The following is a 21794-nucleotide window of genomic DNA, read 5'->3' on the forward strand; positions in this document are numbered from 1 at the left end:
TGCCTTGGAAAGGGTCAGAAGTTCCACCACATTATTAGTGTTTCTCACCAGGCAGCACGGAGAGGACACAATATTCTCCAGCCCCACTGCTACTGCTAATATAAGTAATGTTTGTAAAATTCTTACCTATTAAACAATTTAGGTAAAAAAAAAAAAAAAAAGCTAGTCCTGGAGGGGCAGTCTCTCCAGGCAGCAAGACCCCAAAGATGTTAAAGCAATATAATACACAAAATTAAAAGCATGATTAATACAATGGTTAAGCCAATGTCCAAACACAATGGTTTCCTCTTGGATGGAAGGTGATGCAAGATGGAAAAGATTCACATGGGTAAGGTAATCTTCCATTTCCTTATCTGGAAGGTAGATACCTATGGACACACTATTTTGTAGTTTATTAGCAGCACTTATGATTTTCACACTATATTCTATATGTATGCTAGAATTATAAAATTTAAGAATGGGGAAAAAAGGGATGCCTGGGTGGCTCATTCGATTAAGCACCTGACTTCGGCTCAGATCATGATCTCAGGTCCTGGGACCAAGCCCCGTGTTGGGCTCTGCACTCAGCAAGGAGTCTGCTTGTCCCTCTCCCTCTCCTTCTTCCTCTCCCCCACTCGTGCTCGCTCTCTATTTTTTTTAACAGAATGGGGGGGAAATAAGAGAAAAGTATTAAAATAATGTAGTAGAGGTGGGGTGCCTGGCTGGCTCAGTCAGGAAAGCATGCAACTCTTGATCTTAGGACCTTGAGTTTGAGCCCCACATTGGGGAGTTTACTTTTTTTTAAGTAAGTAGAAGGAGGGGGTCGCCTCGGTGGCTCAGAAGTTAAGCATCTGCCTTCAGCTCAGGTCATGATCTCAGGGTCCTGGGATGGAGCCCTGCATCGGGCTTTCTGCTCAGCGGGGAGTCTGCTTCTCCCTCTCAATCTCCCTCTGTGCTCTCTCTCTCTCTCTCAAATAAATAAAATCTTTAAAAAAAAAGGAGGAGGAGGAGGTAAAGCAGAAGAGTCAGAGAGATGGTAGTATGAGATGGACTGACATTGCTGGCCTTCAAGAAGGAAAAAAGATCCAGGAAAAAAAAGGAGAGAAGGGCATCTAGAAGCTGGAAAAAGGAAACAGATTCACCCCTAGAGCCTCCAGGGAGGAATACAGTCCTATTAATATCTTGATTTTAGTTCACTGAAACCCTTTTCAGAGTTCTGAACTCCAAAACTGTAAGGTAGTAAAATTTTAGTTGTCTTATGGCATTGTTTGGTAGTTTGTTATAGCAGCAATAGTAAACTAATAACACAATGTAAAGCTAGAATATTAAGGTACAGATTGTGAGGTCAAAGAGAAGTATCTATATTTAGGATAGAATGGATAGGGTAGAATAGGATGGACAATGTATATACTAATTTCTCAGAAATCTACTGCAAAAAGACCTTGGCACATGCTGTTCTATAAAGCCAGCTTTTGAAAAAGGTCCTCAGTGACTTTTATGGTTAAATCCCATCCTCATTCAACTCACCCAAATCAGCATTTGGTATAGTGGATCAGTTGCTGCTCCTTGCCTTGGATTCATGGACACCAATCTTAATTCTATTGCTATTTCATGGGCCACTACTTCTCAATTCATTCAGTACTTCCTCCCATGACTCCCAACTGCCAAAGTTGACTCCCAGGGCTTGCCAATCCTCAGCTGAAATTATCTAACTGAATGGTTTTAAGTGCCATCTATACACTGATGAATCTGAAATATAAGTGCTCAGCCTGATAAGCTTTTTTCAGGTACCAAGAAGTCTACACATCAGCAGTCCAATGGCTGGTGCAATACTACAAGCAGAAAACATCTCTGTGTTTTTCAGCTATACCTTATTTGTCTGTAGCTTTTGTCCTCATAGTACACAACATATCATCTAAACTATAGGAATGTACCTGACTTCCAGGAAGGAAGGAGGAAGAATGAAGAGCAATCCTTGAAGAGAAAAAGCCATTGGAGACTGTCCCCTTTTTAAAAGCTTTCCCAGAATGCACACTGATGTCTTCTGCCTACTTCTTATTAGCCAGGATTATGAAATAGTCTTCCTATAAACCCAAGGAAACCTGAGAAGTAGGAATGATTTTTTTTTTAACTATGTGCCTGGAGATAATCTGGATTCTGTTTATAAGGGACAAGGAATATTGTGATGACTAAATACTACTTGCCATAGAAAGCAAGAATTGTCCTATATCAAATAATATGAAGAGCCCCATTTTATGACCCACTTGCAAATAGACTAGAAAGCAGTACCTAAAAACATGATAAAATGCTCTTGCATTGCGAGGGCACATGAGTGGCTCAGTCAGTTGAGTGTCCAACTCCCGGTTTCAGCTCAGGTCATGATCTCATGGGTCATGAGACTGAGCTCCGTGTGGGGCTCTGCACTCAGCAGGGAGTCTGCTTGAAAGATTCTCTCCCTCTGTCCCTCCCCCAGCTCACGCGCACGCTCTCTTTCAAAATAAACAAATATATTTTTAAAAATGCTCTTAGAGGGGCGCCTGGGTGGCTCAGTCAGTTAAGTGTCTGCCTTTGGCTCAGATCATGATCCCAGGGTCCTGGGACCGATCCCCACATTGGGCTCCCTGCTCCACGGGGAGCCTACTTCTCCCTCTCCCTGCTGCTTCCCCTGCTCTGTCAAATAAATAAAATCTTTTTAAAAATGCTCTTACATTGCCAAATAAAGTTCCAAATATCTCATATAATTCAATGAAGACATATATATGGGGAAGTCTTTAGATGTGAACCATAATGAAAACACCATCATATGAAATGAGTATAATATTGAAAAAAATTTTACTTAGAGTATCTTTTTTTTTTTTTTTAAAGATTTTATTTATTTACTTGAGAGAGAGAGCATGAGCAGGGGGAAGAGACAGAGGGAGAGGGAGAAACAGACTCCCCGGTGAGCAGGGAGCCCGATGCAGGACTCGATCCCAAGACCCTGAGATCATGACCTGAGCCGAAGGCAGACGCTTAACCGACTGGGCCACCCAGGCGTCCCTAGAGTATCTTTAAAAGCAACTAAAACTTTGTAATACAAAACCACCACAAAAAATAAAGGTGCTAGCTGCTTTCCTTGAGAAGGAAACACACAGAAAGGCAATTGTATTTATGTCATTTATTTCAATATGACCTCCAGGAAGAATTCTCTTGTGTACAGTAAGTGAAGAGCAATACCTGAAAGCTTCCCCAAATTCCTCTCATTCATACTTCATTCTTTCAGTGAGTATTTTGTGTCTCTTAAGGGATGTGTATTTACCAAAAATCATACCCACATTTTTACATTCATTCAGCTTCTTTCCAGGGTGGGTTTTCACATGTAGAGTAAGATGTATAAGATGGATACACCATTTCCCATGTACCCTACAACCACTATTTCTCTCCAGTGTGGATTATTTTTACTAAAGGTCAAAAGCCAAAAAATAAACACATACACACATACACACATAAAGGCATACCCATTATTTCTAATATTCGTAACATTTTCTGCCTCTGTGAGATTACCAAAGAATGTTAACATACGGGGCTGTTTTCCCACATATCTTACCATCATAAGGTTCTCTTCACTGCGTGTTGTGACTTACCCATTAACACTTGAACAATTTTCAACATTTCTTACACTCATGAGTCTCCTTGCATATGAAGCAATCAAGAATTTCTAAAAGCTTTCCCGAAGCTTTCCCACAGAAATCTCTCCACTGTTTTTTTAAATGTTGAGTTCTTAAAAGATATAAGAAACAACTGTAGGTCTTCCTGGATCCTTGACATTTGCAGGGTTTTATACCAGTATGAAGTCTCATGTGGATATTAAGGCCTTGGCACGAAGGTTTCACCACATTCCTTACATACAAATGATCTATCCCTAGTATGAGTTATCACGTGCTATCAAAGCATGTGGTCGTATTTTAAGGCTGTATCTCATTCTTACCTTCACATCACTTTTACAGTAGTTTCTTATTTATCTGTAAGTAATCTCTATGCCCAAAGTGGGGCTCGAACTCACAACCCTGAGATCAGAGTCACCTGCTCTACCAACTGAGCCAGGCACCCCTGACTTTCACAGTAATTTTAGATATGTAAAATTAATGTTTAGAGCAGTAACAAAAAGGCTCTCCCACATACCTTATAACTGGAAGGTTCTCTCAAGTGTGAGTTCTTACACATTTTGTAAAGTAGGAACAACTACTGCCCTCCCATATACCTTATATGAATGGGAATTCTGCCCCAGAAAGTTCCTATCATATAAGGATGAAAAATGAGTAAAGATTTCTCACACATTCTTTACTTTCATAAGGTACTTTATCCAGATGAGTTTAGATGTGAATACTAAGGTCTGAAGAACATTTACAGGTTTTTTTCACATGCCTTAGTTCTTAAATGTTTAGCAAGTGCCGAAGACTGAGTGAAGGTTTTCCCACATTCCTTACATTCATATGGTTTCTCTCCAGTGTGAGTTCGCATGTGAATATTAAGGCATGTGGAGTATCTAAAGGCTTTCTCACATTCTTTACATTTGTAGGGCTTTTCTCCAGTATGCGTTCGCATGTGCATATTAAGATTTGTAGAACGAGCAAAAGCTTTCCCACATTCTTTACACGCATAGGCCTTCTCTCCAGTGTGAGTTCTTAAATGTGTGGTAAGGCCTGAAGACTGAGTGAAAGCTTTCCCACATTGCTTGCATTCATATGGCTTCTCTCCAGTGTGTGTCCTTACATGCTGATTGAGCATTGAAGAATTATTAAAGGCTTTCCCACATTCCTTACATACATAGGGTTTCTCTCCAGTGTGTGTTCGCACGTGTAAGACAAGTCCTGAGGAACGAGTGAACGTTTTCCCACACTCCTTACATAAATATGGCTTTTCTCCACTGTGAATTCTTACATGTTTTGTAAGGTATGAAGAGTGAATAAAAGCTTTTCCACATTCCTTACATTCATATGGTTTTTCTCCAGTGTGAATTCGCATGTGTAAAATAAGTCCTGTAGATCGAGTAAAGGCTTTCCCACATTCCATGCATACATAGGGCTTTTTTCCACTGTGAATTCGTCTATGATCTGTAAGGTATGAGGAATGAGGGAAGGCTTTCCCACATTCTTTACATTCATATGGTTTTTCTCCAGTGTGGTGTCTCATATGTATCTTAAGGGATGACTGATCAACAGAAGTTCTCTGACAGTCTTTGCATTCACATACTTTCCCTTGTGTCTGAGTTTTCTTGTGCCCAGTAAGATTTGAAAGCTGACAAAAGGCTTTATCATGTTGAACACTCTCAGAAGTTTTCTCCCCAACAGGGATTTCCTTGAGCAAAGTACAAATAAAGTTCTTTTTAAAGGCTTTCCCCTTCTGATTACCCTTAGAAGTTTTCTGTCTACTGTGAGTCATAAATAAGTGCCCACTAAATGCTCTTCCATACAGGTGAGAGCCATATCGCTTCCCTCCAGCATTGCTTCTCTGCTGTTGATTAAGGTTTAAGTGATAACTAAAGACTTTTCCACATGCACTATAACAGAATTTCTCCCTCATCACAACTTTTATGCACTGGAAACATCATCATAATTGAAGTGTTTTTTCCATTTCCATTTAAGTGTACAGAATTCCTGCCCTGTTTTTGAGTTGTTTTAAGTTGAACAGACTCTGAGGCTAGGGCCCTGAATTATATTCTACTTTCACAGAGTATCTTCTGGTAATTATTCATACTAAATCATTTAAAACCTAAATTATTCTGACTAAATCCCAGTGCATCAAAAACTGGACATCTGAGTTATATTTATGTGGATCTCTGAGGAGAAACGGGTTTGAAGTAGGTTTAGAGTGCTCCTCAAATTCTTGATATTCAAAGAATCTCTTCACAGATTGTGCTTTCTTTGGGTAAGTGACATTTATTTCATATAATTCACATGGATTTTGTACTTCTGGTCCAGGTGTGGAAGAAAGGAATTACTTTTGGAGATCTTACCAATTGTATTCCATTTGATGTTTTTTCCGAAGAAATATCTTGAAGGGATGTGGAACCTTTGGTTTTGAGCTGCAAATCCAATTCTGAAAAAAAGTGGAAAAATTTAGTTTTGGAGAAAAATCCTGGGATAAAATTGTTTAAAAGCATATGGCACAGAGAATGACACCACAAAATATGGTAAAGTAGGGAACTCCAGGACTCCTTCCCATCAGAAAACAACTAACAAGCTTACAAAAACTATCAAAATCAACTATTACAGAACTTTAGAACCTAGTCAAAAACTTACAACCACCAAGGGAACACTTATGGAAGAAAGAAGCAACTATAGTTCACCAAGAGAGTGCTGAGGCATTTTAATTACCCACCTACCATCCCCCCTCTCCAGATCACCGGCAGCCATGTAGACAACAGGATGCATCCCTGAGCAAGTTACAAGTGCTGAAAGGAGCACTATGGACTTTGCTGAAGAACTGCCATTGTGTTTCCATCTGTCTGGCAGCTTCCTCGAGTATCACCGCTGCAAGCATGTGCCTTTATCTCACCCAACTCAGAGAGTTCCCAGGAGCAAGGCAGCATCTCAGACAACTACTGATGAAAGTGTCTAAAGGCAAAGTGTTGCCCACAGCAGTCCAAGGAAAGGAAAAGCCTTTGGGACAAACGAAAGACAGCCTGAAAAGCCTTAGAAGGAACAGACTGGGAATGCTGATATGTGCGTAAATAAAAGCTCGAGTGTTTACCAGGGAATCAAGAAGTCCACAAGCACACTGGGGGCTGGATGCATGCTGAGAAAGGCCGGAGAGGACTCAAAACTTTCACCTCTGGCTGACCTTCAGCCAGGAATGGAAGGCTAAGGAAGAGTTGTAGATAGTCTAGCTAAACACCGAAGGAGTGGCCCAACACACAGCCAATCAACAAAAACTAAAAGAATATTTTAGTTTTCTTTTCTTGGCTCCAGTATTTAAGGAATTTCTGTCACTCTAAGGTGACCACTAAACTAATAGAACACAGATTTCAGGGAGTGCACTAAAAAGAAGGCAGAATATACAAAAACAATTTATAAAAGCCACTAAACAAACACCAACAATACACAACAAGCAGCAACAACAAACCCAGGGATGGGGTGAAGCAGATTTTCAAATTGCCACATTATGGTATCTAAAATTTACATTTCCAACTAAAACATATGAGGTATGCAAAGGAACAATAAAGAAATTAATACAAATTGTTCCTGAAGGCCAAAGCATTGGACTTACTAATAAGTTTAAATCAATCTGTTTCAACACACCCAAAAAGCTAACAGAAACCACAGACAAAGAATTAAAGGAAACTAGAAGAATTATGTTTCACTTAAGAGATTGTCAAATAAGAGACAGAAATTACAAAAAAGAATCAAATAAATTCTGGAGCCAAGGGGCAGCTGGGTGGCCCAGGTCATGATCCCAGGGTCCTAGGATCAAGCCCCGCATCAGGCTCCCTGCTCAGAGGGGAGCCTGCTTCTCCCTCTCCCCCTGCCACTCCCCGTGCTTTTGCTCTCTCTCTCTCTCTCTCTGTCAAATAAATAAATAAAATCTTTTTAAAAAAGTTCTGGAGCCAAAAAGTACAATATCAGAAATGTGTGGTACAGGCAAAAGGATAGACATGTACATGAACAGAAGAGAGAATCCAGAAAAAAAACCCATACATCTAGAATCAATATATTCTCAACAAGCATGCCATGACCATCCAATGGGGGAAAGAACGGTCTCTTCAACACACAGTGCTAGGATAACTGGATATTTCTATGCAGAAGAATCAAATGGGACCTCTACTTCACACCACATACACAAATTCACTCAAAACGGATCAAAAACCCAGTGGAAAGGCTAAACCTATAAAAACTCTTAGAAGAAAACAAGGGTGTAAGCCTTCAGAACATTGGATTTGACAGTGTCCAATCTATCTATTCTTAGATATGACATCAAAAGCACCAAAGAAAACAAAGATAAACTGGACCCCACTGCAATTAAAAATGTACATCAAAGAACACTATCAAAAAAGCAAAAGGATAACCCCAAAAATGGGAGAAAATATTTGCAAATCATCCATGTGATACGGGTCCACTATTAGAGTACAGAAAGAACGTCCATGCTTCAACAGCAACAAAACAAACAACCCAATGTAAAAAATGGGCAAAGAACTTGAATCAGCATTTCTCCAAAGACATGGAAATGGTCAACAAGCACACAAAAGATGTCCAACATCATTTGTTTTAGGGAAATGCAAATCAAAACCACAGTAAAATACCACTTCATACCTGCTAGGATGTTACTATTAAAAAGAAAAAAGAAAAAAAAAAAAGAAAGGGGGGAGGGAGGAAGGAAGAAGTGATGGCAAGGATGTGGAGTAACTTCTAGACTGCTAGAGGGAATATAATATGGTACAGTTTCTGTGTAAAATAGTTTGGTAATCCTTAACAAGTTAAACATAAAATGACCATATGCCCTCACAATTCTATTTCTAGGTAGTAAGTTATAGTCATGAAACTGAATTTTGTATGATTCTATTTGATATGTACAGAATAGGCAAACCTGTAGATTAGAAAGTAGATTAGTGGTAGGGAGGCTGACTGCTTAATGGTTACAGGGTTTCCTTTTCAAGTATGAAAATATTTTGGAACTAAAAAGAGGTGATGGTTGCACAACACTGAATGTACTCAATACCAATGAATCATACCCACTAAAACGGTTAATTTTTGTGTATTTTATCTCTAAAAAAAAACATATGGCACATACTTATGTCTAAATATGCATGAAACAAGATAAAAGGTTGAAACAAAAGGCAAATTGGACTACACAGAGTTTGGCTTGTTAGGAGTGTGGCAATGATAAAGGGTATGGTGTCGAAATTGTAGGCAATGTACAAAGCTTAATACTCTGGAAAACTAAGGCTGACCATAAACAAAAAGACACTGATAGAATCAGGAAAACAAGATAGAAAGTACTGTAAAATGAGCTATCCGCCAGTAATGAAATTTTCAATGGAGTCAGACAGATCTTTCTGGGAGAACAGGAAAGGCTGAGATCAATGGAAATTTAAAGGTAAAGAGAGCTGAAGGTTCCTAAGCAAACTCAGAAACCGAATGACTTCAGCCTTCTCAGAAAAAGAGTATACCTTTGAAAGTCTGCCAAGTGGCATTTCCAAATGTACGGCACCTTTCCCAGGCATGAACTTACCCTGCAGAATTCCTCTCCCTCCTGTCCTCAGCTCTCCTGCTCCTCCCATTGAAGAGTTGAGATCAGGTTTGCATGATTCGTATCCTGCTTACAGGAAAAATATATGAAGTGGACCTTGCAAGACATGAAACGCGGCTCTTTGGATAGGAACCAACACTTTAGCTTCAGGGTTTCTGTAGACAGTGAAGTCTCACTTTACAAACAGCAAAATAATCACACGAAATTTTAAATCGATGCAATAAAACTATTCTAAAAGGAACAAAAATATAAGTACATTCTTTCTGTGTCCTCAAATGACTAGAGAGCTCTAAGACCTGAAAATCATGTCCAGCCTCTACACACATTTAAAATCCTAAGGTTTTCAGTCCCTAAAAGGAATAAAGTCATTTATTTAGACAGATCTTCATTTTCACAGGGAATCCTCTAGATAGTAAGGCCCCTGAGGCCAGGGATTATGTCTGTCTTGTTTACCACACTATTCCCATTTGACAGCAAAGATACTTAAGAAACATTCATTTCATAACATTCATAACATTCATGAAGAAATGATTTCAGCCTTACCTAGTATAATGAGATTCTGGTAGTTCTCCAGCATCACATCTCTGTAGAGATCTCTCTGTGTTTGATCCAACAAAGTCCACTCCTCCTGGGTAAAGTTCACAGCCACATCCTCGAAGGTCACTAAGTGCTAAACCATCAAATACATGCTGGCTTCAGTTAACCACCATCTTCTTTGAGGTTCTCAGGAAGATGCATGAGGGACTGAGGAAGGTAGACCAGAAGCCTATAGTACTCCTGGGCCCAGACCTCTTCTCCTCTCTAGCTACAGATGCTGCCTGGTGATCACAGCCAGTCACATGGACTTACCAGCATTACTGACACGTGACTACATTTATGTTATCACAACTTGACTGTGGGCTATTCGTGCTTTATTCCTCCTCTATTTATAGGCTGTAGTTAGCACTGAACACAATGCAAACACTGTAAAATCTTCTAACAGGTGAATTATTTCCACAGTAACACACACATTCCATGAGATTAGATACCTTCATATCATTCCTCGGTATCTATCATACCACTCAACAAAACGATAAGCCAACAAGCATGACTGAGGATCAGAAAGAATTAATTAATATTGAGATAAAAGAATCATATAATCTTGAGGATTAGTGTAATCCCTATATACTCTGAGATGGCATGAGTCCTGGAGAAATAGACCTGAGACTCATTCCTAAGCAGAGTCATTAATTGCTATAAGAAGCCTGGGGACATTACAAGGAGAAATGACTACCCAACAAATAAGCCTGACATTCTGCAGAAAGGTCAACTTTCCACTTACCTGAGAAGAATTCATCAGTAACCCAGCCACCATCCTTGCCTCCTCAATTTTCCCCTCATGAAGACAGTAAGGGTCCCAAGAAAGATGACCTCAGAGAGAAGAATGCCATGAACTCTGAAGCCAATCCAATAATCACATGCCTATAAGCTATTCCACACCATGCACAGAACATACCATAAACACACTAATTCCATAAACTGGCAAAGTGCTCTGAGTTACCTGTAGCAAGAAAATGGTTTTCTGGATCTTGCTACCCATGAGGAACAGGTTAAATATTCCAATTTAGAGTTACACAAATTACAGTACAGAGAGCAGAGCTACTTGACACAACAGAATTCATGAACATGTTACCCCCTCAAAAAGCACACACACCTTCCTGCCTCCCAAATCCCAGGAACCTGACTTGTACATGCTCTGCTCATTTCAGTTGCTCTTATATGGTCTACTGCATGATCACTCAGCCCCTGAGCACTGAGCACTGGATCTGCCATTTGTGAGGGAACTATATGAAAAGAAGCATCAACAAGGACTCACCACACACCTGATTCACATCAAGGGCTGCCATCTTGTGAATCTGATAGTGAGAATTTCCAAAATATTCCATTTCTTGCTCAGAAGACCACTTCAGAGAAGCTTTTGAGTTTAAATTAAGAGGTTGATCTCAATTTCTCTTTGACTACTGGAGTGTCTGGGTAACCAGTTCACAATATCCATCATTAAGCAATAGACATTTTTTCTCAATCATCAAACATCACTCTTTAGCCATCTCTGTGCAGATAAAACATGTGACAGCCATTAAAAACTGTTGAATATCCTACCATGCAAATATTAATACCAACCTCTATTTACTGAGCACTGTTAGTAGCTCTACAAATATAAACTCCTTTAGTTGCCCTAACAACCCTCCAAATTGGGTATTAATAACTGTCATTTAATAACTGAGAAAATGTAGGTTCACACAGTATTAATAACTGTCTCAAATCACCCGTTAGGAAAGGTAAGCCAGGCAGACACATGTTGGTATGGCAAAAGCCTTATCTCCTGTGGTAGTTGTTATTCCTCAGATGACCAGAATTCAGTCCACATCCTCTGCTAGGCATAATAGAAATGAGAAATACAAAAGATTTTATGAAATGAGAAGTCCTTCTGAGCACCCCCTGCTGGAACTTGGTTGGATTTAGAACCTTTGCCTCCTTCTGTCTCTTACTCCTTCATTCAGTCAGCAAATATTTACTAAGGGCCTTCCTTCTGCCAGGTCAGGTACTGGGCAAAGAGGAGAGAACAGTTCTTAGGGATCTCACAGTTCAATCGGGCAATGCCGGTAATAAACAGATAATTATCAGTTGGTGATGAGCAGTATAGTTAAAGAATCAATCCCATTAAAGTATAAGAAGTACTGCACATATACAAATATATTCCTGATACAGAAATAAGGCTAGTTAAAGGTAGGATAAAGACAGAATAGGGAAATAATCACTTCAGAGGACTGTGATAATTTTTTTTTTTAAAGATTTTATTTATTTATTTGAGAGAGAGAGAATGAGAGACAGAGAGCACAAAAGGGAAGAGGGCAGAGGGAAAAGCAGACCCCCTGCCGAGCAGGGAGCCCGATGCGGGACTCGATCCCGGGACTCCAGGATCATGACCTGAGCCGAAGGCAGTCGCTCAACCAACTGAGCCACCCAGGCGCCCCGAGGACTGTGATAATTTATACCTCACTTAAAAAGTGTCCAAAGTTTGACCCAAAGACATCCAAACTTGAAATACCATAATTTTACAAAAACTCAAAATACACTTATGTTAGCCACTCCAACAGCTTCTGAATCATGTCACTGGGTTTTTTGTTTTTTAAAAAAGATATTATTTATTTATTTGTCAAAGAGAAAGAGAGCACAAGCAGGAGGGGTGGCAGGCAGAGAGAGAAGGGGGCTCCCTGCGAGCAAGGAGCCCAATTCGGGACTTAATCCCAGGACCCCTGGATCATGACCTGAGCTGAAGGCAGAGGCTTAACCGACTGAGAAACCCAGGTGTCCCAGGTTTTTTTTTTTATGTTGAAACTGAAGGCTTTCCATATTATCTCACAGTTAACCACAAAGACTAGTATACAAATATATCATGCATCTTTTCACCTTTTCTTATTATTACTTTTTTCCATCATTATTTTTATTTTTATTCATTCAGTACATTTTCTTCTACTTCTGTATTTCTTGCTCAACCTTATGAAGTAGAATGCTTAGATCCATTTCTCGAACTTCTTTTATTAAATTACAGCATACTTACAACTAAGGGAGGCAATCATGAATAAAAATCTCAATGAGGAATTAAGAAATGAACAGCCCCTTATAACCATCATTCAGGTTGAGAAATAGTAATATATCCAAATCCAGCATCTCAGACATATTCCTTGTCTCTTTTCCAAATCACTCACTCCATGCCTCCCAACTGCAACCACTACTATCCTGACACTTTAGAGTGTTCTGCCTGTTTTCGAATTTTAAAGAGTATCAAACAGCATGCATTCTTTTATGTCTGGCTTCTTTCATTAGACATTATATTTGTGACGTTCATCCAAGTTGCATCTGTGCTCCTTCCTTTTACTAAAGAGTATGCCACAAAAAATATATGCCACAATTCATCCACCTGTCCCTTGATCCACTCTGGGTTATTTCCAATTTAGGGATATTTCAAATAATGATGTTACAAATACGGATGCCTGGGTGGCTCAGTCAGTTAAGCGTCCACCTTTGGCTCAGGTCATGATCCCAGGGTCCTGGGATTGAGTCCCGCATCAGGCTCCTTGCTCAGCGGGAAGACTGCTTCTCCCTCTGCTTGCTGCTCCCCCTGCTTGTGCTCGCTCTCTGTCTCCCTCTCTGATAAATAAATAAAATCTTCAAAAAAAGGAAAAAAAAGTGATGTTACAAATACTGTTTATGGGGCGCCTGGGTGGCTCAGTCGTTAAGCGTCTGCCTTCGGCTCAGGTCATGATCCCAGGGTCCTGGGATCGAGCCCCGCATCGGGCTCCCTGCTCCGCGGGAAGCCTGCTTCTCCTTCTCCCACTCCCCCTGCTTGTGTTCCCTCTCTCACTGTGTCTCTCTCTGTCAAATAAATAAATAAAATCTTTAAAAAAAAACAAAAAACAAATACTGTTTATGTTCAATTGGTGGACATGTGTGTGTGTTACTGGTGTGTAAGGTAGTCGATACACTTTAAAACACTTGGCACTGTCACTTTTTTTTTTTTTAAGATTTTATTTATTTATTTGACAGAGAGAGACACAGCGAGAGAGGGAACACAAGCAGGGGGAGTGGGAGAAGGAGAAGCAGGCTCCCTGCTGAGCCAGGAGCCCGATGTGGGGCTCGATCCCAGGACTCTGGGATCATGACCTGAGCCGAAGGCAGACGCTTAGCGATGAGCCACCCAGGCGCCCCGGCACTGTCACTCTTTTTAGTTTTACTTTTAGACATTTAGTGTGTGCAGTAGTATACACTGTGGTTTTTATTTCCAAATCTCTGGTTGCTAATGAAGCACTTTTTCATGTATTTGTTGTCCATTTGCATTTTTTCTTTTATTGAAGAGCCTATCCAAACCTCTTGTTCATTTTTCACTTTGGGTATTAATTTGTAGGAGTTATTACATAACTCCTTTGTTGTTACATGTGAGGCAAGTAACCAAGTACTAAAGGTCGAATATCATGCCTGCAAATTATTTTAATCTCCTTACCTTCAAAAGAGCTTATCATAAACATTTAACTATACACATGGAGAGTTGTAGAAAGAGGTCCACTACGCATGCAGAATACTAACAAATGGTCAATGTGCAACAAGGTAACCTGAATAATACATCCAACTTCAATAACGGGTGCCCACAGCCAGAGCAGTTCCGTCCAGTGCTCACCAGAACGCCCGCAATCGCCGAGTCACTGAGAAGAGGGTCCTGCGGCCGTTTTCCACCACTGCGTACACGTTTCTCCCCTGGAGAAAGGGCACAGTGTTTGTTGTGGCAGCTTTTGAAGAGAGGCGCACACCGGACGGAGAAAAGGCCCTGCCTCCACCGGGGACCCCGAGCCATGGCCACGACCCCCACCCGCGCTGGCGGAGCCGACAGAGGCTCTCGGAGGGACCGGGGCGGCCGCAGTCCCTCGGGCGCGGTCTACCGGCGGGGAGGAAGCGCCGCGATTCCCAACCAGCCCAGGAAGTTCGAAACCCCCGGCGCTGAGCGCCCCGCAAGAGGCCAACAGAGTGGAAAACTTACCTCCCACGCAGGGCGGAGCGGGAAGTGAGATGTTATCCGACGAGCACTTCCGCTTCCGGTTTCAGACACGAGGTCAGCGTAAGGGGCGGAGCCTCAGGAGCATCCGGGTCGGATTACGGGTGGCGGCCTCTCCTTTCAGACGCCGGGGGAGGCGGTGGGACCTGGAACCAGAGCGGGCTGTCCACAGCGACCGGGCCGGAGAGCCGGGAGGAGCGCAGGGGACCGAGTTGGAAGAGGGACAGACGCGGTGGGCGGGGTTTGCCTCCGGGTTCCGGGCCAAGGAAGCTCACCAAGTGCCTTTCTACAAGTCTTTTCTCCATGTTGGTTCAGCTCCACGTAGCGCTATGCATATTTATAAAGATAATCCTGCTAGTCCACAAAAGGAACTCCTAGCTCATTCAGTCCTCTTTTTAGACCTTTAGTCTTGTTTGACATAGAATTCTCATAGCACATAATTAACACGTTTAAAATGTACCGTACAGTGGCTTTTAGTATAGTCGGAGCTGTGTATCCATCACCATCATCAATTTTGGTACATTTTCATAATCACAAAAGGAAACCCAGTACCCTCTTAGCTATAATACCCACCTCACCCCAAGCCGAAGGCAACAACGAATCTACTTTTTGTCTCTAGGAATTTGCCTATTCTCACATTTCATGTAAACAAAATATTACAACATGCGGTCTTCTTTGTCTGGCTTCTTTGATTTATATAACGTTTTCAAGGTCACCCATGTTGTAGCATGTACCAGTACTTCATTTCTTTTTCTTACTAAATAATATTCCACTGTATGGGTGTGTCACAATTTATCCATTCATTAGTTGATGGACATTGGGTTACTTCCCCTTTTTTGATTATTATAAATAATATGGGATGTTTTTTGAACAGCGATCAGAGGAAAATTCATATTCTTAAACGTTTATATCCTGAAAAATGAGACAATAATATATATCAAGCTAAAAAACAGACAGAAAGCCTAGAAATAGAATATCATTGCAAACCAACATAGAAAGTCATATAGGAACTTAACACTACAAAAGAGCATCAAGCCCAGATGGATTGGTTTTTGGCTGAGTGGGGGTGGTAACAGCTTTATTGGAACATAATTCACATACAATTCACCCATTTAAAGTATACATTCATTCAGGGGCGCCTGGGTGGCTCAGTCGTTAAGCGTCTGCCTTCAGCTCAGGTCATGATCCCAGGGTCCTGGGATCGAGTCCCACATCGGGCTCCCTGCTCGGCAGGAAGCCTGCTTCTCCCTCTTCCACTCCCCCTGCTTGTGTTCCTGCTCTCGCTATATCTCTCTCTGTCAAATAAATAAATAAAATCTTAAAAAAAAAAAAGTATACATTCATTCAGTGGTTATTATACTCACAGAGTTGTGAAACCATTACCACAGTTTTAGAACAATTTCACCACCCCCAACACCCCATCCCATCCCCAACCCTAAGCTGCTACTAATCTATTTACTGTCTCTATAGATTTGCCTATTCTGACAATTTCATATAAGTTTTGAAAAATACTGTGTGGTCTTTTGTGACTGATTTCCTTTCACATAGCGTAAACTTTTCAAGGTTAATCTATTTTGTAGTATTTATCAGTATTTTATTCTTTTTTTATTATTTATTTAAGTAATCTACACCCAATGTGGGCTCAAACTCATGACTCTGAGATCAAGAGTTGCATGCTCTTCTGACTGAGCCAGCCAGATGCCCTAGTATTTTATTCTTTTTAATTGATGAATAATACTCCTATCAGTTGGTGGACATGTGGGTTGTTTTCACTCTTTGGCCATGAAATACTGTCGTACAAGTTTTTATGTGGACATGTTTTCATTTCTTCTAGATATATGCCTGGGACGGAAACTGCTGGGTCATATTGTAACACTATGTTTAAGCTTTAGAGGAACTACCTATTTTCCCAAAGTGGCTGCACCACTTTACAATCTCACCTACAATATTTGAGGGTTCCAATTTCTCATCCTGTCCAACATTTAGTGTTTTTTGTTTTTTTAATATTATAGCCATCCTGGTTGATGTGAAGTAGTATTTCATTGTAGTTTTCATTTTAATTTCCCTGGTGACTAGTGGGTATTGAGTATCTTTGCATGTGCTTATTGGCCATTTGTATGTCTTATTGGGAGAAATATCCGTTCAAATCCTTGACTATGTTTTAGTTGTGTTATTTACCATTTTATTATTGGACTCTAAGAGTTCTTTATATATTCAAGTTGTCAGCCCCTTTTCAGATATAGAATTTCCAAATAGTATCTCCCATTAAATAGGTTGTCTTTTCGGGCGCCTGGGTGGCTCAGTTGGTTAAGCGACTGCCTTCGGCTCAGGTCATGATCCTGGAGTCCCAGGATCGAGTCCCGCATCGGGCTCCCTGCTCAGCAGGGAGTCTGCTTCTCCCTCTGACCCTCCTCCCTCTCATGCTCTCTGTCTCTCATTCTCTCTCTCTCAAATAAATAAATAAAATCTAAAAAAAAAAATAGGTTGTCTTTTCACTTCTTTATGGTATCCTCTGAAGTACAAAACAATTTTATTTTGATGAAGTTTCAACTTGTCTATTTTTTTCTTTGGTTGCTTATGCTTTGGGTGTGAAATTTAAGAAACCACTGTCAAATCCAAGGTCACTAAAGATTTACTACTATGTTTTCTTCTAAGAGTTTTATGCTTTTAACTCTTACATTTAGTTCTTTGATCCATTTTGAGTAATTTTCAAATATGGTGTGAGGTAGATATCCAGCTTCATTCTTTGTTGTATGGATATCCAGTTGTCCCAGCACCATTTGTTGAAAAGACTATTTGTTCCCTTACTGAATTGTTTTGGCACCCTCACCAAGCATCACTGGACCATAAATGTGAGCCCAGGTGTTTTAGTTAGGAGAATTATACCTTCAAAGTTCAGATATTTGTAGTACTCCTTAAGTTGTTTAAGAGCAATGAGAATGCAGAAAAACTTCCTAATTCCTTTTATGAAGCAAGATAACATTCATATAAAACCTGATTGAATACAAAAATAGAAAATTACAAAGCCATATTACTTGTGAATATTGATTCAAATGAGCTATGTTAAATATTAGAAAAAGAATATGAAACCGCAGGGGTGCCTGAGTGGTGCAATCAGTTAAGCATCTGATTCTTGGTTTCCACTTAGGTTGTGATCTCAGGGTCATGAGATCAAGCCCCACATCGGGCTCTGGGCTCAGCTGGGAGTCTGCTTAAGATTCTCTCTCCTTCTCCCTCTGCCCCACTCTTTCTCTCTAATAAATGAATAAATCTGCATGGAGCACTGGGTGTTATACGAAAACAATGAATTGTGGATCACTACATCAAAAACTAATGATGGGGACACCTGGGTGGCTCAGTTGTTAAGCGTCTGCCTTCAGCTCAGGTTGCGATCCCAGTGCCCTGGGATCGAGCCCCTGCACTGGGCTCCCTGCTCTGCAGGAAGCCTGCTTCTTCCTCTCCCACTCCCCCTGCTTGTTTTCCCTCTCAAGCTGTGTCTCTCTCTGTCAAATAAATAAATAAAATATTTAAAAAAAAAACTAATGATGTATTGCATGGTGACTAACATAACATAACAAAATTAAATTTAAAAAAAGAATATGAAAACACATTAAGAAAATAATAAACTTGAGCACGTGGAATTTACTCTAGAAATTCAAGGTTTGCTTAGTTATTAGGGAATCTTTAAATAATATACCATATCAACACATTTAAGAAAACAAGTCATATGATTATCATCTTCATAGATGTTGACGACGCCTTTAACAAAAGTCAACACCCGTATTGATAAAAGCACTTAAAAAATAGAAATTGATGAATATTTTCTTAAGATGATCGCCTGTATTGGGGCGCCTGGGTGGCTCAGTTGGCTAAGTGTCTGGCTCTTGATTTCAGCTCAGGTCACAATCTCGGGGTTGTGGGATCAAGTCCTGCATTGGGCTCCATGCTCCACCTGGAGTCTGCTTGAGATTTTCTCTCTCTCCCTCTTCTGCCCCTCCCCCTGCTCACGTGCTCTCACTCTCTCTCTCTAAATAAGTAAATAAAACCTTTTCCAAAAAATATGATTGCCTATAGGGGTGCCTGGGTGGCTCAGTCGTTAAGCGTCTGCCTTCGGCTACGGTCATGATCCCGGGGTCCTGGGATCGAGCCCCGCGTTGGGCTCCCTGCTCCGCGGGAAGCCTGCTTCTCCCTCTGCCACTCCCCCTGCTTGTGTTCCCTCTCTGGCTGTGTTTCTCTCTGTCAAATAAATAAATAAAATCTAAAATATATATATATATATGATTGCCTATATCTATATCCATGTGTGTGTGTGTGTGTGTGTATACATGTGTGTCTGGGTGTGTACTGGTGGAATTGGTTAATGCAGTTAGACAAGAGAAACTAGTAAAAAACATAGGAATTGCAAAAAAAGTAAAACCGTCTCTTTTTACGGATGATATGATATTGTACATGGAAAGCTCTAGAGAATTAATGGTAAAATTAATTAATGGTAAGCAATAAAGAATGTAGTAAGTTAGCAGGATATGTAATTGCCATCTAGAAATCAAAAGCCTTCATTTATTTACTCAGCCAATAACCAGTAGAGAAAACCTCATTTATAATAGAAAAAAAAAAAAACTTTGGATTAAACTTAACAAGCAATGTATAAAACTCACTTAATGAACTTTTAAAATACTCTGAAAGACACAAATAGACTTGAACAAAAGAAAAAACATTGCTTGTTCTTTGATAAAATGGCTTAACATCATAAAGATACCAATTCTTCCCAGGTTAATTCAGAAATGTAAGATAATCCTAATAAAAATACCAACTAGCTTTTTTAAATAGAGTTAGGTAGGGGTACCTGGGTGGCTTAGTCGGTTGAGTGGCCAACTCTTGATTTTGGCTCAGGTCATGATCTCAGGGTCATGGGATCAAGCCCTGCAACAGTCTTCGTGTTCAGTGGGGAGTCTGCTTGAGGATTCTCTCTCTCCCTCTCTCTCTGCCCCTCCCTCCACTTATGCACCCTCTCTCTCTAAAATAAATGCATAAATCTTTATTTTCTTTATTTATTTGTCAGAGAGAGAGAGTACAAGCAGAGGGAGTGGCAGGCGGAGGGGGAGGGAGAAGCAGGCTCCCCACTGAGCAAGGAACCCAATGCAGGACTCGATCCCAGGACCCTGGGATCATGACCTGAGCCAAAGGCAGATGCTTAATGACTGAGCGACCCAGGCATCCCTACATAAATCTTTAAAAAAATTAAGTAAAATAAAATGGAGCTAGGCAAGTTGATACTAACATTTATACGGAAAAACAAACACGTTATTATCTGAGAAAACACTGGAAAAACAAGTGATGATGCCCTACTGACACCGTGGAATAATAGTCAGCCATCAAAAAGAAACTACATATAGTGGAATATTACTCAGCCATCAAAAGAACAAAAGCCTGTCATTTGTAACAACATGGATGGAGCTAGAGTGTATTATGCTAATAAGTGAAATAAGTCAGCCAGAGAAAGACAAATACCATATGATTTAAGAAATGAAACAGATGAACATGGAGGGGGAGGGAGAGGCAAACCATAAACAGACTCTTAGCTATAGAGAACAAACTGATGGTTGCTTGAGGGAAGTTGGGGGCGGATGGGTTAAATGGGTGATGGGTATTAAGGAGGGCACTTGCAATGAGCACTGGGTGTTGTCTGTATGTGATGAATCACTGAATTCTACTCTTGAAACTAATATTATACTATATGTTAATTGGAATTTGAATAAAAACTTGAAACTACAAAAAAAACCCATTTGCCATAGGTGCATGGGTATATTCTGACTTCTCAATTCTATTGCATTGGTCTCTATGTCTATCTCAATGCCAATATGTTTTAACATGCTTTTAATTTCTGTATACTGATGCTTTAACAGCTACAAAATGGTTACTAGCTGTTAGCTATTCCCAAGTAAACCCTGGCTAACCCAAAAACATCTGGAGACTTTAGATAGTCCCAAGCTATAATCTCTAACATAGTTAATATAAATTTCATGGAAGAACCACTTTCAAATACAGCTGGCTGATATTATGCCTGCTTATTCAGCCTTGCTTATTCTATTTCAAAACCCAAGTTTGGATGCCCATCACTTGAAAGGCTAATTAATATTCAAGAGATGAGTTTTGACTGGAAAGGAATATGAGCTTTATTTAGAAGGTTGGCCACCTGGTAAGAAGGCAGACTCTGGTCCAAAGGCCAACTCCAATGTTTCTGCCTAGCCCAGGAGTTTTTTAAAGGTGTTTATGGCGGTTAATCAGTAAAAAGAGTGTCGTGGTCCATAACATTTCTTGATTACATGCAGATTCAATGGTACCAGCTACAGACATTATCTTGGTGCTTGAAGGTTGTACAAGGGGGTCTGGTTTCTGTTTTATGACGAGCATAAGTGCTCTGTTCTTTTCTAGGAAAGAATGCATGATCTATAGATATACAAAGATTAGTTAATCAAATACATGGGATAAGGATGCTTGCTAAAGTTTAAAGACTACTAGTTTAGCCAGAGGGGCCAAGATGACTTCACTTCCTTCTCATGGAAAACACAATAAAGGTGTTTGCCCACAGTTCCATTCCCTTCCTCTGCCTTGCGACCAACCCCAATATTTACATTAAGTGGCCCTGTATGGAGTACTGTGTTTCCCCCAGTGAACTGTGAATAAAACATAAGTTTAAAACTATTTCTGTTACTCTCTCAGTCTGCATCTGGCTTCACCATACCTCACCCTTCAAGGCAATATGATTAAAACATCTGGACACTGAGCAGGATTGTTTGGCCTCAAATGAGAAAGAGATGCCACTAGACTGCTGTTGGCTTACTAACTGGATACACTACACTGGAAGACACCATTGCCTGCTGCTGTGATTGAACTTTGACCTTAGCTACTGTGTTTTGTTTGGCTGGTATAGGGAAAATGCTGGCCTCATAACAAGAACTTGAAAGTGTTCTCCCTTCTTCAATTTTTTTGGAAGTTTGAGGAC

At 40.4% G+C, this 21794-nt stretch overlaps 1 protein-coding gene across 15 annotated transcripts; it reads right to left on the reverse strand.

The window, feature by feature from the left end:
• Nucleotides 1-3121: 3121 nt before the first annotated feature.
• On the reverse strand, nucleotides 3122-14835 carry ZNF846 (zinc finger protein 846). Of its 15 annotated transcripts, none has more exons than XM_081812329.1 (9): nucleotides 14777-14835; nucleotides 14420-14496; nucleotides 11511-11614; nucleotides 11060-11293; nucleotides 10526-10614; nucleotides 9748-9874; nucleotides 9187-9270; nucleotides 5975-6057; nucleotides 3122-5316 (listed from the first exon to the last, which is right to left on the reverse strand). In XM_081812329.1, the coding sequence occupies exons 4-9, from the start codon at nucleotides 11127-11129 to the stop codon at nucleotides 4363-4365; spliced, it is 1407 nt and encodes a 468-aa protein (XP_081668455.1). In that variant the 5' UTR covers nucleotides 11130-11293; nucleotides 11511-11614; nucleotides 14420-14496; nucleotides 14777-14835; the 3' UTR covers nucleotides 3122-4362. The 15 variants fall into 15 exon arrangements, with proteins under 15 accessions (XP_081668455.1, XP_081668441.1, XP_030891738.2 ...); XM_081812315.1 differs by having other exon boundaries at nucleotides 11511-11617; nucleotides 14777-14833; XM_031035878.2 differs by lacking the exon at nucleotides 11511-11614 and having other exon boundaries at nucleotides 14777-14833.
• Between the last annotated feature and the right edge of the window lie 6959 nt (nucleotides 14836-21794).

This window comes from Leptonychotes weddellii, chromosome 1 (genome assembly GCF_054177405.1).
Source record: "Leptonychotes weddellii isolate Sample4059 chromosome 1, ASM5417740v2, whole genome shotgun sequence".
Classification (NCBI taxonomy): Eukaryota; Metazoa; Chordata; class Mammalia; order Carnivora; family Phocidae; genus Leptonychotes; species Leptonychotes weddellii.

Excerpts from the sequence above, each read along its gene's own strand:
- ZNF846 (XM_031035877.2), bottom strand. The coding sequence starts at position 14,593 with ATGGCTCGGGGTCCCCGGTGGAGGCAGGGCCTTTTCTCCGTCCGGTGT. Across the intron at positions 9,875-14,419 it reads CGGCGATTGCGGGCGTTCTG|CACTTAGTGACCTTCGAGGA; the intron begins GTGAGCACTGGA and ends TTGATGGTTTAG. Across the intron at positions 9,271-9,747 it reads CCAGAATCTCATTATACTAG|GATACGAATCATGCAAACCT; the intron begins GTAAGGCTGAAA and ends TCCTGTAAGCAG.